We start from the raw sequence: 20,097 nt of genomic DNA, 5'->3' as shown, positions 1-20,097 counted from the left end.
CTCAAGTCAACATGTTCTCTTTATAACATCAAAAGCAGCCAATTGTGATGTCACACATAGGGGGCTAACACAGAGGACAGCTGCACAATTTTGTTCACTCCCACATTTCAAAATCTTACAGGCTAAGGAGCACTTCTCATGGTGAACAAACTCCAAATAATTTTCAAAAGACATTTTTAATCCAATTGGTATTTCAGAGCCTGGTGCTGAATGAACCATCTTCTTGAAGTTTGGTGTCAAATGTGACAAATGTGTAGCAGACCTAAATAGAGAAGAATGTAAACTGGCTCCTAATGAGCATGAGTACAATTAAAATATTTACTATTTTAAAATTATAAATGTTTAAATAGTTTTCTTTTTTTGTTAATAAACTATGTTATAGTGATTGACAGAGCATTGGACTCCTCTGGCCTAGATCTCAGTGAGTCACATTTTGACTTAGTGCTCATTCTAGCATCAAGCATTGGTGCAGTGTTGGCTGCGCTCATGATTTTATCAGAAGTCTTTTAATATTTGGTAAAAACAACAAGGAGGCCAGTGGCACTTTATAAACTAATACATTTATTAGGGTATTAGAGCATAAAGCTTTCATGAGCTCCAACTCACTTCCTCGTAACTCACAAAAACTTATGCTTTAATAACCTAATAAATTTGTTAGTCTTTAAAGTGCCAGCAAACTCCTTGTTGTTTTTGCTGAAACAAACTAACACGGCTCCCTCTCTGAAACCTGCCAATATTGGGTGTTTTTCTTAAAGCTCTGGCTCCTGGAGTCCTGTGATTGCACGTGAATCTGTTTTCATTTATTAAAAACACTTAATGTTTCTAACTCAAGTAGCTTTAAGTTTTTCTCCACAATCCCAAGTGCACCTTAAAGGGTCAGAAACCAGTTAGCAAATAAAAAGGACCCAGCATTCTTCTTAAAATTGCTCATGATGTTTTCACTGTTCATCACAAATGTTGGAATCCTCTTTCTCCCATCCTGGGATTCTTGGGGCTTGGAAGGTCTTCCAAGAAAGGAAGGAGCATTACCTCCATGATCCTTTCACTTGCATAATGTGGATGCCCAAGCAATCAACCCAAATGGAACTCTGCTCTGGTGAAGGAGAGGGCAGAGAGATGAGGGTAGAGCAGGGCAGATGGTCTCTGCAGCACTGTCTCTGGCAAAGCCTGAAGATTTCCATACCCACATCATGGCATGAGGCAATAGACCTTGGATCTGCTCTCCAGCTGCTGGCATGTAGCTGAAAAGGGCCCAGACACTGACAGCATTAGCTACACTGGAACTGTGCTGCCAAGGAGCGGAGCATGTATCTTTCACTACATAATATCTCATGTGCGTGGCCCCGCCCCATGGCGCTCGGCAGCCCCAAAAGGTTCGGGACCACTGCTGTAAGGAGAACAATGCATTCCTCTAGAGCAGATCCCTACCAATGTTTCATCATACAGCCAGTGTATAAACTTGTCAGAGACAGGCCATGAGCTACCTAGCATGGACTCAGATCTGAACTTTTCAGGAGTTTTGGATATTTTTATAGATAGGTCTGTTAACAGGAGAAGGGGAGGGGCGCTAGAGATCAAGTTCACACCTGAATACAGATTTTGGTTCATGGCTCCATGCACAGTTTAAAAGCTACCGGTTTTTATTTCATCACATGAATAAATGCTTGAGTGGGGGAAGTCAAACGTATCTAACTTCAAATAAAACACTCATCTGAGCTATCAGATTAGCTAACGCAGAGCTAAGGTATGAAAAAGACATAGACACCTGCTAGAACAGCATAACAATATCAAGAAAATATAGCCCATCTTTAAGGGTGAACATGTCAAACAAGACTCTTTGAATGGGGGGAAAAGTCTGTTCCTTACCTGCCCCATTTAGTCCCATTGCAGCTGTATGAGGGTATGTCTAGACGGCAGGCTTCTTTCGAAAGAAGCTTTTTCGGAAGAGATCTTTTGTCCACACTGTCAAAGTGCATTGAAAAAGTGATCTGCTTTTTCAAAAGATAGCATCCACACTGAATGGATGCTCTCTCACATTTAAGCTGTGATAACTATGGACGGAGTGGCCACCAGGGCACCTGTGCTTTTTCCTGGAGGCCTCTTCTTTCAAAAAAAACCTCCCTCTTCTGCATCCACAAGCCGCTTTTTCGAAAGAGAGCACCCAGGCAGTCTGGATGCTCTCTTTCGAAAAAGCACAGTTTGCGTTACATAGTGTCATTTTTCAAAAGAGCACTTTTGAAAAAAGGCGTTCTTCCTCATAAAATGAGGTATTCCGTGGTCGAAAAAACTGCCACATTCTTTCAATTTACTTTTGAAAGACTGCGGCAGCAGTCTGGATGCAGGTAAAAAATTTTTGAAAAAAGGCTACTTTTAAAAAAAAAAAAAAATCCCTGTAGTCAAGACACACCCTCTGAGTGAAATGGTATAGGGAATAGTGATCAAGACACTGGTCTCCTAGGTTCTGTGGCTGACCTTCTCAAGAAAAATTCTAAATGAATTAAGGCTGAATGTCCTAAAACCCTTTAATTTTTGCTCCTAAATTGAACCCGGTTTAAAATTAAGCTGACATTAACCATCCAGAATCTTTCTTTTGTCTCCTCACTAATGATTGAATCCTAACCTATGACTTATAGCCCTTTCTATGTTGTGTACTTGTGTTGTGTACTTCCCAAGCTAAATTTTCTTTTTAATCATGTGGCTTGGAATGAAGGTTCCCTGTTTGGGATGAATTCAGAGACAACTGTCATCAGTTTGTTACAATGGGAGGGTCTTGGCAGAAGTTGGTAAAACCCAGGGCCAATGCTGAATATGGTCTTGTTTGTCAGCAAACACAGTTTATTTGAAACAGCTTATTTATGGGCATGTCTTCACTTGAGTTCTAACTACACTTTGAATTAGGGCATGTCTTCACTACCGGCTGGATTGATCCAGTGAGCGGGGAGAGTGAATTTATTATGTTTAGTACAGATATGATAAATCGACTGCTGAGCACTCTTCCATCAACTTCAGTGCTCCACTTAAATGGGACGTGTAAGTGGAGTTGGCGGGAGAGCATCAGCTGTTGACTTACCACTGTGACGATACCGCGATGACCAGCCTTAAGGACATCGAGTTTGGTTACACAACTTCAGCTATGTGAAGAACATAACTTAGGTGATGGCCTGAGATAGTGCAGGCAGGCCTTAGTCTCATTCGAGCAGTCACGCTACAGAACAACACTGAGTGCTGGAGTAGTAGCCCTGGGCAGCACTGCATTCCTAACTCCAGCATCGACAGCACTCAGAATTTTAACTTATTCTCTCTAATGCGCATGGGTGGTCGGTGACGGTAGGGCTAGGCGAGGCAGGCCCCCAGACTCACCTACAGCCCCACCCCTTCTGCTGTGACACCCCCCCCATGGAGGGGGGGGCTGAGCGCGCACACACAACCCACCCTCCCCAACCCTGGAGCACCAGGGAGGGAGGATGGTGTGCGGCCCGAGCCTCCTTGGCTCTGGAGCACAGGGAGGGCAGGCACTCCAGGGCAGCAACACTCCACCTCTGTATGCCTACAAGAGGCTTTCTGAAGGCGGAGTGTGGGTGGGGCCATGACTGGCGATTTGGAAAGGCTGTGCCTTCCCCTGCTTAGGATACCGGACACCCATGCTAGTGGGCCAGCTGGCTCAAGTTGAATGCACCACTTAACACTGAAGTTATACCTCAAACCAAGAGCACAAGGAAAACAAGCCCTAGAATGTGAGTCTGTAGTTGGAACAGTTTTACATTCTCTGAGTGGAAGGGATGGCCTTGCAATGAAGGTTTAGACTTGAGAGAGATCCGATTACTGTTTCTGTCACAGACTTCATGTCTGCTTAGGGCCAGATTTTTAAAGGAATGTAGGTACTAATTCCCATTGCAATGCCTTTAAAAATCTGGGCCTAAGCTCCCTGTGCCTCAATTCCCTGTCTGTAAAATGGAGATAGTGATACCGCCTTTCTCCCACCCTTTCAGTCTTGCCTATTTAGATATGTGTTTAGAATCATAGTATCTTGGAGTAGCAGCTATATGTATATGCAGTAAAAGGGGGCACTGATCTTGCTTGGGCCTCTAGGAGCTGTTCTAATCTAACTAATAAATAGTGGCAATCAAGTACCTTACGGCTGTGTCTACACTGGGCCACTTATTCCGGAAAATCAGCCGCTTTTCCGGAATAAGCTGAGAGCTGTCTATACTGGCCCTTGAATTTCCAGAAAAGCAACGATGCTCTATTGTACAAAATCAGCCGCTATTCCGGAAAAACTATTCTGCTCCTGCTCGGGCATAAGTCCTTATTCTGGAACACTGTTCCAGAAAAGGGCCAGTGTAGACAGCCCAGTAGTCTTTCCGGAAAAAAGCCCCGATCACGAATATGGCGATCGGGGCTCTTTTCCGGAAAAGCGCGTCTACATTGGCCACAGATGCTTTTTCGGAAAAAGGGCTTTTCCGGAAAAGCAGCCTGCCAATGTAGATACTCCTTTTCCGGAAAAACGGAATAGTATTCCATTTTAAGCATTTCCGGAAATTCATGCCAGTGTAGACACAGCCTACATGTTTAAGTGTGAGGCACTGTGGCATACAGATGAGTGAAAACTTTGTAATGGCTGATTTGTAATAGATTTGATGTATTATACTACATTGGATGAAGTGCTTTTGAAAATTGTTCCTTTGTGTTTGTACAGCACCCAGCTCGATGGGGCTTTGATTGTGATTGTAGGCTTTAGGAGTTTTTGCAACACAACTGAATTATGACGATTAATAAGATGAATGTTTACCTATGGCCTAAACTCCAGCCAGTTTGTAATATATTGCCAGCATGCTTCCCCTCGTGAAAACTCCCAGTGAGCTCAAGCTATCCTTCCACTGTACATAGGGCTTTCTCCTGAACCATTAGAAATCAGTGGGGTTTGCCATTGGTCTTAATGGCAGTAGGATCAGAGCTATAGGGTGAAATCCAGAGCACATGTAGGAAGGAGGAAGCATTGCTTGATAAAGGAAGGAAGAGTGAGGGACCACTCTCTCTGACCCTCTTATAATGGTTCAGAGATTCACTGAACATTTTAGCACCAGTGGTTTTTTCCTGTCAATCAGCCATGTATATGTAATTCTTATAGAAAAGTGTTTCTAAACATGGTAAATATTTTCAAATGCTAGGGGAAACTATTGGTTACATTGCTTATGCTGGAGAGAGGGTCATTTTTACAAATCTCAGTCACATATTGTATATTGACTCACACCTTTTGGACATATAGCACTAAATGAGTATAGTTTTAATCTACAGGTGGATACAACAAAGACATTCTAATCAGTAAAATCTGTTATCTCTTTCAATTGGCCCTACGCAGGCATTCTTTTGTGGGTAAATTATATTGAAACTATTATAGTCAGTCTTCTCTGATAAGCATATTTACTTAAAATATATGCTACTTTCATAGGCATTTTCTATTCCTTGTAGTCAGGCTAGGATCTCAAAATAGTAATTGAACTAAAAATAAGCTTCCTGAAAGTCATACTTGGGGCCTCAATGGGCTGAATTGTTTCATCCTTCTGTACTCCTACCCATCCCAGTATTGACTGTGTAAAGAAGCAGCCTATGCATCAGTTGGAATTTAGAGTTCTACAGAGTGTGTCTTCACTGCAGGGTTAGCTCAAGTTGGCTACAGTCAAGTTAATTGCTCTCAAATGAAGCCTTGCTTGAGCAAAAGCAGCTGTATGTAAAACCACTCAAATAGCACAGAGTAGTGATTGGATTAGCAGCACAAAGTGGATGGATTCTTCCTGTATTACTAGCAAGAGTCTAGTTAAAGGGTTTTCCCTTCACTTCTCCCCCTGGTTCTTGTCACACAGGCAGAAGGCAGACAACCACAAGTCTGAAGTGCAGGCAATACAATGTCTGTTGGAGTTAATTTCCAGCAAGCATGCCCATAACTCTAATGCCACAGAGCCTTGTTTCCCATTGTCCCTTTCTCCTAACTATTTGGCAAGCATAACTGTACCTGAAATGCATGCCTTCAACCCAACTCCTTACAATTTATACTTGTGTACCATTTTGGGGGATTATGAGCCTGGAGTCTTCATTCCACCTCTTTTGTATCCCTTGGGAAGGGGTAGTGAGTGAGGTTGTTCTACAGTCAGGGACAGGCATTTCTTTGGCCTTTTAGTGTCACCACAAAACTTCCCTTACCCTTCCCAACTGGTTGCTTAACCTTGCTGCAAGGTAGGAATTGAGGCAGTCTTCAAGTGTGCACTCATATGTTGTACTCCCACCATGCCCAGTAACGTTCTCTGTTCTTATCTGTTCCCATTATACAGGAGGCCACCGACTTGCGACTGCCTGAGTTCCGACCCCCCTCATTTACAACAATTTTTGTAAGTGCGGAAGGGGCCAGAAACCCCCAGCTTATGTCCTCAGCCCACATTTGCAATGGCACACAGCACCTATCATAAATGCGGGTTCGAGTTACGATGCGGCCAATTTGCGACGCTTCCCCCAGAAAAAATTGCATCAGAAGTTGGGGGCTTCCTGTACTAGCAACCCCATCTGCTTAAGCAGAAGCAACATACACAGACATCATCTTTGTCCTTTGTTTATACACATTAGCAGGGAACCTTTTGTTCATATGCATTGGTTAAGAATACAAGGATATGAAGAATTAAACAGGCAAACAAAATGTAAAATATATATATATCAGGAAAAAATACCAAGCATCAGCAGTACTTGAGTTGAAAGCACCACTTCCCTCGATCTAGACTAGAGATTTTTGTGTAGACAAGCATCGGGTTAGGGACAACACTCGAATTATACCTCAAGTTAACAGTGTGATGAATCAAGTCCATCCAGTGTTGGTGATACAGTGGTGTCTCCCAATTACACTTCTTTCCCAGTATGCCATGCTTATGCCATCCCCAGTTGCCAACCTGCTCAAGGACAAAGTTGAAACACATTGATTACTGGCTCAGCCTTGGGAGCCTTTGAAATAAGGGTAGATGCAACTTTCTTCTTTTTTGTAAAAGCAACTCAAACTGGGCTCAGTCCTACTTGGCACAGAACATCTACACTTCCACTGAAGTCAACAGGACATGAGAACATGAGCAGCCTCGGACCTACAGGAGACAACTGATGATAAAATTGTCCATTGTGATTAACTGTAATGTAATCTGAGATGCTGATGTCATTACAATGTTTTATTTCTCTCTTCTGCAGCTGACAGCCTCCTGCCTGTGGAAAAAATGCAGAAAAATGAGTACAAAATCCGTCTACTGTGTAAATTCTGTGATGTTAAGCAGACAACTTGCACGCACCAAGGTCACTGCAATAGCAACTGCAGCATCACTTCCATCTGTGAGAATGATGATGAAATCTGTGTAGCAGTGTGGTAAGTTCAATTTTTATGGGCTAGGAGACGGGCCACTTAGAACTTGCTCTTGCTGTCAAGACAGTCAGAGTTCTTTTCTGGAACATTCACCCTAACTGCTACCATGGTGACAGACTCTGACACTCTGTGCTCAGCACATTGAGAGTTGCTTGAGGTTAACAAAAATTCTGATATGAAATGTCTTGAGGGTGTGTGTGTTTTTTTTTTTTTTTTTTACCACAGTTCTGTTCCAACTTCTGCTGTTGCTGAGAGTCATGTTTTTCCTCAGCCCATTAAACTGCATCCACTCACAGCACACTGAAAGTAGAAACCGATTAGAGACTCTTAAAGAGCAACAGCTCATGATTGTATTATCTGATGGGAATGGAGGAAAGCAACATTTTAAGTCAAACTGTTCAACAGCAAACTGACCCTATCGTTTAGATCAGGGGTCTCCAAACTTTTCTGCCCGAGGGCCGCATTAACTATCAAACAGCAGTTCGGGGGCCGACTACACACTTGAGGTCCAAATAAAAAACAATCAAAACATGGTTGTTGTTTTTAATTATTTATTTAATATTATTTTATTCAGTTATTATTTAATAACACATTGATTTATCAGCCCTGTAGATCCACTGTTTGAAATTGGGGGTGGTGCTTGTCCTAGTCCTGCAGGAGGGGCTCCAGAACGGGGAAACTGCTGAGAACTCATTTCCACCTGCGCAATGTGATGAAAATTGTAAGCAACATAATCCTGGCAATATGTTCAGCCTAAGACGCTCACACTTGAAGAGATGTGATCGCTCTCCTATCATGCAGGGAATGAGGTGACAATTTGTAACATAGCCCCATGGAACAAGGGGCATGCATTTTAATGGGAAAAGCTGGTTTGAAAGCAGACACGTTATCACTTGGTAAAGGAAGTTGGAAAGCAGTGCCCAACGCTCCCACAGACTGATACCCGGCAGGGCGGTGCTGCTCTGGGTTGTGGATGAGAGAGACCAGACGTGGAAGGGAGAGGGATGTTTCTTCAGGGCGCACTGCAGGGACCAGGGCAGCGTGCTAGGCACGGCACAGCGTCACCCAGAGGCTGTGCCACAGCAACCAGACCGCCTCCTGCAATGGGCACCAGCTCCTCAGGTACCTCTCCCCCCCCCCCCCCGCGCGCGTGAAGTACCCACTTCAGCCACCTCTCGCGCCAAGAGCCCCATAAACCAGCTACTAGCCCCTTCGCTGATTGGGTGGCATAAAGGAGACTACGTCATAGCCCTGTACCAATCCAAGGTCAAGCTGGGCCACGAGCCAATCGAACGCAGATTTAGGCTCGTGCGCTCAACCAATCGAGAGCCCAGCCCACTAGTGACCTCATGAGAGAGCTAGCCAATAGGATAAGAACGCACTGGCCAATAGGGAGCAATTGTCCACGCCAAGTTCCAACCCCTCTCGCTGCGAGGGACACGCAGAGCCCGGATGTTCACAAGCAATAAAGCGCAACGGCCACCAACAAGCCAAAAAGGTCTCCACGGGCCGGATGAGAGGGCCTCGCGGGCCGCATCCGGCCCGCGGGCCGTAGTTTGGAGACCCCTGGTTTAGATTATGTGCCTATCACAGGAGCTTTATGTATAATGTATGGGTAGAAGTGCTTTACCTTTATTATAGTGTATAGAAAAAGGAATACTTTTTTCCCCCTATCTCCTGTTTAAATATAGTGACTCTTAAGGCATGTCTACACTAGGAAGTTACTTTGAAATAACTCCTGAAATAACTATTTTGAAATAGTGTGTCCACACTACAGGTAATCCTCAAAATTAGTCCAAGGCAAGCTCCCTTAATGTGGACACACTACCTTGACACAGAGCCCCAGAAAGCAATGTGGAGTAATTACTTTGAATGACTCTAGGGCGGAGTAGTTATTTCGAAATAGCAGCATTGGAGTGTCCATACTAGCGCTATTTTGAAATAACTATTTTGAAATAAGAGTTATTTCTTGTGCAAAGCAGGAGTTATTTCAAAATGGGTTTGGTTTTGTGGATGCTCTGCTTGTTACTTTGAAATAAGGGGAATTATTTCAAAATAACTTCTCCAGTGTAGACCAGGGCTTAGAGATTATTTAACTATGTCTGAAACAAAAGAAACCATGGGCATGTAAAATGCAATGACTTACGATGCTTTCCTAGAGTGTTTGATGAATCTAAGCTTTTTGTTCATGTTTAGAATTAAATGTTTCTTGCTCTTCTAGTCATGAAGCCAGCGTTGGCAATGAAAATCAAAATATTCCTGTCTTTTTAATGCACAAACAGCAGCACAGGAAACTTGCAACTATTCTTTGTCACTCAATGTAATGCTGAAGCCTAATTAGGAACATATAGCTGAAAACATGATTAATCATCAGAAATATCCAATAGGGCTCACAGTTTGTTGCATTCATTCACTTGAAAAAAATGTCCTCCATAAAAGAACATGGACACATCAAAAGTAGAAATAATGCCGTTTTTTTCTTTGTGTGTCTGAGCAGTACAATAAATGTCCTGTGTGCAATAAAGAGGGTGCAGTGCATGCAGTCTGAAATTCTCTGGATTAAAAACGAGTAGACCTGTGACATCTTAGAGACTTTTTTATATATAGATATATAAATGTGGTATCATGAGCTTTCCTGTGCAAAACCCACTTCTTCAGATGAGCTTGCGTAGAGGAAAAAAGAGCTCTGAATTGTTAATGCAACAGTATCTAGAAATAGCAAAGGCAATTAGTCAATAATAATATATTTGAGGTTGTCTTTTTAGTCTCATCTCTTGTACCATTAAATGTTAGAGGTGAACCAACCACATCAAAAGTATGGGCTAAATTTTCAGCTAGTGTAAATTGGTGTCACTTCTTTGGAAGTTAGTGGAGCTATACTGGCTTGTAACAGCCCTGTGTTTTTTAAAATACAGACTCACGTATTTGGTCATTGTTGAAACTGTCTTAGGGGGAAAAACACCTTGAAATTCCACAGATTTTTTCAAATATTTTTTTAATTAACATTTTCCACAGATTTTTTTGCTATCAGATTTTTGCTGATAACCACAGGAACAAATGTTGTTTAGGTGGATTTTTTAAAGATCTATTTTCATCATGAAACTCTGCAATGAGGATTCAGTGCTTTAACACATTTTATTTGATGACTGTGTAAGTTCAAGAAACAGGAAGTAAGCGAAAACAAGATACAGCACTGAAACAGTTCAGATGAAAAGATGACTTAACTTTGCCTCTCATTGGAACCAAGTGTGTTCTGAGTTTCAAATCGTTCAATTTAACTTTAATTTGAATTGTTGGGGTGTTATTTTTCAAAACCACTGAGCCGTGGCCTAACTGTGCTCCCATTTAAGTCCACTGGTTATATATCAATAGCTGCTGCACTGCACAAATCCTCTATGTAGAGAAGCACACATAAAGTAAAATTCATCCCTGTGCAGTGAGACTACAGTAAGACATGTGCGCTGTATAAGTCTAACTTAAGCTTTCACAACAGAGTGCATTTTATCCAGAAAGAGTCCTAACTGTTCTCTTGATAGGATTGTCTCATTTTGGCTTTGGTTTTTTAGTTCTCCTTTTCATTTTTAGGAGACAGAATGATTCAAACACAACTTTAGAAACAATATGTCACAATCCTGCTCTGCCACTCTCTGGACACAAATTGGAGGACTCTGAATCAAAAACCTGTGTGATGAAAGAGAAGAAAGCAGCAGGGGGACTGATGTTCATGTGCTCCTGCAAAGAGGACGAATGCAATGATGATATTATTTTTTCAGAAGGTCAGTTTAATTTCTCATCTCCCATTCCTCCTGCTGCCAGGCAATATGGGTTATTTTCTAGGACTCTCCTGTGATCTAGAACCTCCTCTTAGGGCAGATCTTGCCTCAGACACTGAGAAGGACCAGTACAGTTCCATAAGTTTCATTACACTGAATTGGCGGATCTCCTATGGTTGCAGCCAAGGCCTGAACCAGAATGCTTTCAGTTTCCACCCTACAGCATCCAATGGGAAAAGTTACATTGTGACATACCCATAACGTCATTCATTAATTATGTGGTTGGTTTTTTTTACTAAAAGTCACTCTCCATTAAGTCTGAATTCCATTTCATGCATAGAAAAAAATCAAATAATCCCTAACCAATATTTTCAGCTAGTTGTACCTTTTTCTCTATTTGTGTAATGTCCAAAGCACTTGTTACTTTTCTCTCGTTTATTTGCCATCCGAAGTTGTTCCAAGTTGGAATGTGTGTGTGAATTTTTTATACTTAGTATTTAAAATCCCAATTTTCAGTTGTAAGCCATGCCACACAGTGAGAAACCTGGAATGAGATCCTTGGGTCTGAATGAGCTCTACTTAGTTGTGGAGGCAGAGTTGGAGTCAGGTTAATTTGGCTCTATGCCATCTGTTTCCTAAGCAAGGTTTGAGGGGAGGTCTCACAAGAAATCACTTGTGCATGTATGCCTTGCCCGAGGGGCAACTCCTAGAAGTATGAGCAATTACAGTTCTTGCATTCAGAGATGATGGGGGTTTATTCCTACGTACCACCCCCAAAGGAGAATATTTCCAAAGGGCAAAGAAGTTCAGTTGCATCAAACTATATGCAGTGCAGATCAGCCACACCACAGGGTCCAGGCTCCACCATCTTAAAGATATAAGATTGATTACAAAATTGGAAAACCTTTCTCATGCTGAACCCTGTCCAATATATCAACACCTTTTGTAAATTGTGGACTTGAACTGAGTATAGTATTCTAATAGTGGCTGTACCACAGTTAAATATGGATGCAATATCATCTTTCTGCTCCTACTCATTGTTCCCCTGGTTATGCATATTTTGCTTTAGCTGAATTCAAGTAGGAAAAGACTTAAACTGAAACAAAAGAAAGCACTTTTAAACTAAAGTAAGTATGTCCACACAGGGTTTTGAACTAGTTGAACCAAACCACAGAATCATAGAATACTAGAATTGGAAGGGACCTTGAGAGATCATCAAATCCAGATCCATGCCCTCGCGGCAGGACCAAGCACCGTCTAGATCATCCCTGATAGATGTCTGTCTAACCTGCTCTTAAATATCTCCAATGATGGAGATTCCACAACCCCCACAGCAATTTATTCCAATGTTTAGCCACCCTGACAGTTAGGACAAGAAGCAATGGTTTTAAACTGCAGCAAGGCAGGTTTAGATTGGACATTAGGGAAAAATTTCCTATCCTCGGAAGCCACGGAAAATAATTTTCACCCCTTCTCCGTGTGACACCCTTTTTTAGATGCCTGAAAACTGGTATCATGTCACCTCAGTCTTTTTTCCAAACTAAATAATCCCAATTTCTTCAGCCTTGCCTCATAGTTCATGTTTTCTAGACCTTTAATAATTTTTGTTGCTCTTCTCTGGACCTTCTCCAGTTTCTCCACCAATTGAAATAAATCAGTTTAATTGGTACAAAATTGAGTGTAGACAAGGACTTATACTGCCTGGCATCAAAGAATTGGACCCTACTCTTTTTGATGGATGTCAGCAGTTGGTGCTACAGATACTATAACCAGTTCCTAAAAACATACATGCACAGCCCTATTCAATTTCTCCCATAGCAAATGATCAGACCCCATATTTGTCACTTACTGTTGACCTTTTATACACAATCTGGAGTCTTATAGATTCATATGAGGCTTGCTGTGGGCATACATTTTTCCATGGGAATACTTCATGCTGCACATGTACATGTGTTGCTCAAATATATACATTTAAAAAGTACGTATACAGGCAGTCCCCGGGTTACGTACAAGATAGGGACTGTAGGTTTGTTCTTAAGTTGAATATGTATGTAAGTCGGAACTGGTACATATTGTAGGGGAAACTCTAGCCAAACATTTCTCCAGAGCTCAGTTTTATTCTCCCACACCTCACTTCCCTCAGTCCTTTATTCTCAAGCTGAGGTGTCTGCTGAGAAAAGTTGCTCCGCGTCTCCCTGGTCTGCTGCGGTGGGGGGGGGGGGGAGAGGCAGCGGCGGCGGTGCTAGCTTTGCGTCTCCCTGGTCTGCTGGGAGGAAGCAGCTAGTGCGGGGTTGCGTCACCCCGTTTGTAAGTAGGGATCTGATGTAAGTTGGATCCATGTAACCTTGGGACTGCCTGTTCTGAAGTATCCCAAAATAGATATCCTGTGTGTTCACAGCAAGCCCATTATTTCAGGCTCATTATTCTGATGTCCCTGTAAACCTCATTTTATGAGGAGTAAGGGATGTTTTGGAATAGTGTTTTATTTCTAAATTTGGTGCTGTGTAGACAGCGCCAAATGATGAAGTAAGCTATTTCGAAACAGCATAAAAATAAGATATGCAATTTGCGTAGCTCAAATTGAGTATCTTATTTCAAGTTACAGTGCAGTGTAGACGCACCCTTAAAGACTAACAAATTTATTAGGGCATTACATTTTGTGAGATACAACTCACATCTTCAGAAGCTTAAAGAGAAAAAAGGAAGAGATACAGAGATGGGAGTGTGAAATCAGTGCTCATTAAATCAGAATGGCTGTGACTCATCTCCAATAGTGATGAGAAGTGAGAGTACCTGAAGGGGGAAATTACCTATAGTAATGTGAGAGCCATTCCATGTTTCTATTTAAACCTCTTCTGATGGTGTCTAATTGCATGTGAACTCCAGCTCAGTACTTTCTCATTGTAAACTGTTTTTGAAGTAATACAGTAACTGAATATCATAATATAATAACTGAAGTAAATGGTACCACTCCTTTGAACAGAGAATGCAGAATCACATCCCAACACTAATTGGTGTCTTGAATTTATTTAGCTTAGAAGTGAATGTGTTCCTGGTGAAAAAGTAATAACTGTCTTACCATCTATCAGTTGTCTAGGGTTTCAATACACTGCTAACCACACGCCTATGGATTTTGGCTAACTTGTTATACATTTAAAAACTATTTCTCCTGGGGTTATATAATTGAATGCAATTTGGGTATCAAACATATCTTCTCTGTTAATGGTTATAATGATAACCATTCCATAAATCCAACATTAAATGCCTTATTCTCACTACACTACAGCCCTTTCAATTGCCAGATGGTGTAAAAGGGTCTTAGTGCAAATGAGAATCTGGCCCCATTACTTTAATTTCTTTCCCTCTTAGAAGTAAAGTAGATTCAGAACTTTCCCTGTGGGCAGGGTCCCATTGTAAATATATTGCTGTGAAAGCTATATGCAGTGATTGCCCTTATTCTGTGAGGAGATTAGTTGAAAAATATAATAATACAACAGTTAAGTAGGTAACATTTCCACAAACATAAACAACTATAAGGAGAGGAAAAAATTAGGCTTTGTTATTCCTTTTCTATTCTTGTGGGTCAGTGTTTTGTGTAAATGAAAACAGCCCAACTTGATTGCTTGCCTGGTTAGCCATGGAAGGAAGACAAATGGTTTTTACAGCATCAGACATGTGGTTTCCTGTCTGTGTTTAACTTTGAGTAGAACATCACAGCCAGCTGGTCCACAGCTCCGCCAGGCAACTAGATGATAACCTATAATAATTTTGCCTTTGGAATGACTGTCATCCAGCTCCATTCTGTACATTGCTCAGTTCTTCTAAATTCTTTTTAAATTCTTTTTTCTTATACAGTGGAGTGTGTATTTTGCTATTCCCTTGCATCTCTCTTTTTTGGTGAGAGAATGAGAAACAGGGTCACTTTCTATGGCCTGATCCAAAGCTGATTGAATTGACCTCAGTGGACTTTGCCTCAGTCTCACAGAGCACTCTCTTCATCTGTTAACAGCAGTATAATTTAAATAATAAAATTATAATCTTACAATTGATAATCAGTTTCTGTGCTGTGTTGCCTCCTGCTTTAAGTGATCAGCTCCCAACCTCCTCTTCCTTTGTGGTACATATGCAAGGTTCATATGCAAGATTTTAAAAGGAAACCAGATTTAATTCCTTTGCTATGAAAAATCTCAGGTAGAAGACACAAAACTGTGGATGTAGCAATAGGTTTTAATTTCCCTAAAGAGGTTAGTTACTAAGCTGCAACGAATCATAGCTAAGCAACTCTGTCTTAAGACAGTTTATGGAACTGTTGTCCTTTATCAGTTTCTTATGGGGAATGGCTAGCCTCTCAGCCTCTGAATAATGCTCCATATTGAGACACGAAAATAAAAAAATGGGTAGCAGTAGGTATTATGACTCACTCAGTCATGGTTTTGCCAATATTTGAAATGAGTAAAACCAAATCAAATGCCTGTTCCTTTCACAGATTTTAATTTTAAATTGCCAAGTTGTAGAATCACAGAAAGCAGATATGTATCTAACTACATTGATGTAATTCTGCTGCTTTGGGTGCGTTTGGCCATTACTCGTTCTGATCATTGCCATTTCAATTAATTTTTGAGGAATTAATCTGAAGTATAACATTTTTATGTGCATGATTATATAAAACAATATCCCATAGCTTAGGGCAGAACAAAGATCAAAGGAACAAGTTAACTGCTGTGCAACAGTTCCATTTATTCTGCTTGGTGTTTTTTTTTGGGGGGGGGGGGGGGGGCAAACAAAATTGTGGCTGACTGGCAAACAACCCACGCCGACTGGAATTTTGAACCAGGGGGTTTGTGGTGGAAAATTGCTCCTAAAAGCAAAACTCATTGCCAGGCAGTTTTAATTATTATTTATTTAAATATCTAATTTCAGTGTTATGAGGCACAATTATAAGAGCAGAAACAGTGGAAAAAAACTCACCCCAAAAGAGTTGGCAAAGAAAATGTTCAGTGGTATTGCCATGGAAGAGAATGGGAGTTTTTTGATTGAATTCAGTGGGAGGAAAGTCGCATGCCAGGGTTTTACCCTGGCAAGATCTAGCTTCGTATATTCATTCCACAATTAATTCATGAAAATGTCTCTGCTTTCCCTCCCACAATTTCATTCATTCTGAAGCAATGAAATTACTGCTAACAATTTGGACAAATTCAGGTTTCTTTTATTATTTTGCCAGTTTCATTTTTCCATTTTCCCTACTCCTCCTTTACTGTGCCGTGCTCCAGCAGTTTACTAGTGGGACCATTTTACCTCACTGCAGAAGATGATATGCCAGAGCCCTAAGATAGAATGGCTGGCTGAAGTTCAGTCTTAAAAGATCCTTGACCCTTACCTTTTGCACAGATTCCTCATTAGTTACCCAGAGTGGAGCATAATCTGCATTGTGCACTAGTCCCTCCAGCCTCACGCCTACCTTCTCCTCCCTGTGCAGGTGCTGCAGAGGGTTGCTGGTTTCTCTCCCTTCTAAAGGATGTGGGACATTGGGATGCAGTCCATAGGGAGGACCATCTCCACTGTCCTGGCTGGCAGCCTCATTAGTTAGGATGCCTTTGGATTTGAACTAGAGTAAAAAGGCAGAGGTTTGGTAACCGTTCACTAATTTGTATCATATCAACAGCTCAGTTTCATCTGCATTGGTACATGTTGGTACCAATGACATAGGGAAGGGTAGGAGAGATGTCCTGGAGGCTAAATTTAGGCTGCTAGGAAAGAGACTGAAATCCAGGACCTCTATGGTGGCATTCTCGGAAATGCTTCCAGTTCCACGCGCAGGGCCAGGTAGGCAGGCAGAGCTTCAGAGTCTCAATGCGTGGATGAGACGATGGTGTAGGGAAGAGGGGTTGAGATTTATTAGGAACTGGGGACACTTCTGGGAGAGGGGGAGCCTATACAGGAAGGATGGGCTCCACCTAAACCAGGGTGGAACCAGACTGCTGGCACTAAACATTAAAAAGCCCGTAGAACAGTTTTTAAACTAAGAGATGGGGGAAAGCCGATTGGTGCGGAGATGCACGTAAATCAGAGGGAGACTTCTCTTAGAGGAGAATCCATTGATAGAGATTCTCTAAGCTGTAGTCAGAAAGAGAGGAGGGGAGAGGACAAACCATGGGCCAGAGCAGACAAACAACCGCATTCTAAGGAATCCAATGCATCAGGGAAGGGCAGACAAATAAGCAGTGGCAAATTTTTAAAGTGCTTCTGCACAAATGCTAGGAGTCTGACGAATAAGATGGGTGAACTGGAGTACCTCGTATTAAATGAGGAGATTGACATAATAGGCATCACTGAAACCTGGTGGAATGAGGAAAATCTGTGGGACACAATCATACCGGGATATAAAATATATAGAAAGGATAGAGCAGGCCAGGTGGGTGGCGGAGTGGCACTGTATGTGAAAGATAATGTAGAATCAAATGAAATAAAAATATTAAATGAATCAACACGTTCCATAGAATCACTATGGATAGTAATTCCATGCTCCAATAATAAGAAATTAGCAGTAGGGATATATTACCGACCACCTGACCAGGACAGCGATACTGACATTGAAATGCTGAGGGAGATTAGAGAGGTTACCAAAATAGAGAACTCTATAATAATGGGGGATTTTAATTACCCCCATATTGACTGGATACATGTCACCTCAGGAAGAGAAGCAGAGATAAAATTTCTCAATGGCTTAAATGACTGCTTCTTGGAGCAGCTGGTGCAGGAACCCACAAGGGGAGAGGCAATTCTCGATTTAGTCCTGAGTGGAGTGCAGGATCAGGTCCAGGAAATAACCGTTACAGGACCGTTTGGGAATAGTGACCATAATATAATAACATTCAACATTCCTGTGGTGGGAAGAACACCTCAGCAGTCCAGCACCCTGGCATTTAATTTCAAAAAGGGGAATTACACAAAAATGAGGAGGTTAGTTAAACAGAAATTAAAAGGCACAGTGACTAGAGCCAAATCCCTGAAAGCTACATGGAAACTTTTTAAAGACACCATAATAGAGGCCCAACTTAAATGTATACCCCAAATTAAAAAACATAGCAAGAGACCTAAAACAGTGTCACCGTGGCTTAACCGCCATGTAGAAGAAGCAATGAGGGGCAAAAAGGTATCTTTTAAGAATTAGAAGTCCAATCCTAGTGAGATAAATAGAAAGGAACATAAATGCTGTCAAATCAAGTGTAAAAATGTAATAAGAAAAGCAAAAAAAGATTTTGAGGAACAGCTAGCCAAAAACTCAAAAAGAAATAACAAAATGTTTAAGTACATTAGAAGCAGGAAGCCTGCTAAAAAACCTGTGGGTCCCCTAGATGATCGAGCTATAAAAGGAGCAATCAAGGACGATAAAGCCATTGCGGAGAAACTAAATGATTTCTTTGCTTCAGTCTTCACGGCTGAGGACGTTGGGGAGATTCCCGAATCTGCACCGTCCTTTGTGGGTGATGAATCTGAGGAACTGTCCCGGATTGAAGTGTCATTAGAGGAGGTTTTGGAACAAATAGAAAAACTTAATGTTAACAAATCTCCGGGACCGGATGGCATTCATCCAAGGGTTCTAAAAGAACTCAAATGGGAAATTGCTGAGCTATTATCTGTGGTTTGTAACCTATCCTTTAAATCGGCTTCCGTACCTAATGACTGGAAGGTAGCCAACGTGACACCAATATTTAAAAAGGGCTCTAGAGGCGATCCTGGCAATTACAGACCGGTAAGTCTAACTTCAGTACCGGGCAAATTAGTCGAAACAATAGTAAAGAATAAAATTGTGAAGCATGTAGAAGAACATAATTTGTTGGACAAAAGGCAACATGGTTTCTGTAAAGGGAAATCCTGTCTTGCTAATCTATTGGAGTTCTTTGAAGGGGTTAACAAGCATGCGGATAAGGGGGATCCAGTAGATATAGTATACTTGGATTTTCAGAAAGCCTTTGACAAGGTCCCTCACCAAAGGCTCTTGTGTAAATTACATGACCATGGGATAAGAGGAAGGTCCTTTCTTGGATTGAGAACTGGTTAAAAGACAGGAAACAAAGGGTAGGAATAAATGGTAAATTTTCAGATTGGAGAGGGGTAACTAGTGGTGTACCCCAAGGGTCAGTCCTGGGACCAATCCTTTTCAACTTATTCATAAATGATCTGGAGAAAGGGGTAAGCAATGAGGTAGTACAGTTTGCGGATGATACCAAACTGTTTAGGATAGTCAAGACAGAAGCAGACTGTGAGGGACTCCAAGAAGATCTCACCAAACTCAGTGATTGGGCATCAAAATGGCAAATGAAATTTAATGTGGATAAGTGTAAAGTAGTGCACATTGGGAAAAATAACCCCAACTATATGTACAGTATGATGGGGGCTAATTTGGCTACGACAAATCAGGAAAGGGATCTTGGAGTTATCGTGGACAGTTCTCTGAAAACTTCCACGCAGTGTGCAGCAGCGGTCAAAAAGGCAAATAGGTTGCTAGGAATTATTAAGAAAGGGATAGAAAATAAGACCCAGAATATCTTACCGCCCCTGTATAAAACTATGGTACGCCCACATCTTGAATACTGTGTACACAGATGTGGTCTCCTCACCTCAAAAAAGATATTTTGGCCTTGGAAAGGGTTCAGAAAAGGGCAACTAAAATGATTAGGGGTTTGGAGCGGGTCCCATATGAGGAGAAGTTAAAGCGACTGGGACTTTTCAGTTTAGAAAAGAGGAGACTGAGGGGGGATATGATAGAGGTATATAAAATCATGAGTGGTGTGGAGAGGGCCGATAAAGAAAAGTTATTTATTAGTTCCCTAAATAGAAGAACTAGAGGACACCAAATGAAGTTAATGGGTAGCAGGTTTAAAACGAATAAAAGAAAGTTCTTCTTCACACAGCGTGTAGTCAACCTATGGAACT

The 20,097-nt window shown here is 41.6% G+C and overlaps 1 protein-coding gene across 2 annotated transcripts in view; it reads left to right on the top strand.

Moving 5' to 3' along the window:
- The window catches only part of TGFBR2 (transforming growth factor beta receptor 2), a 72,098-nt gene that overhangs the window by 21,301 nt on the left and 30,700 nt on the right, over nt 1-20,097 (top strand). For both annotated transcript variants that reach the window (XM_075921978.2, XM_075921979.2), the window contains 2 exons: nt 7,219-7,390; nt 10,973-11,163. In XM_075921978.2, coding sequence (XP_075778093.2) covers nt 7,219-7,390; nt 10,973-11,163 — 363 coding nt within the window. The remainder of the gene's footprint in view (nt 1-7,218; nt 7,391-10,972; nt 11,164-20,097) is intronic.

The sequence above is a fragment of the Pelodiscus sinensis genome, chromosome 2 (assembly GCF_052426305.1).
Source record: "Pelodiscus sinensis isolate ZL-2025 chromosome 2, ASM5242630v1, whole genome shotgun sequence".
Taxonomy (NCBI): domain Eukaryota; kingdom Metazoa; phylum Chordata; order Testudines; family Trionychidae; genus Pelodiscus; species Pelodiscus sinensis.
This window is presented reverse-complemented; position numbering and strand designations above follow the sequence as displayed.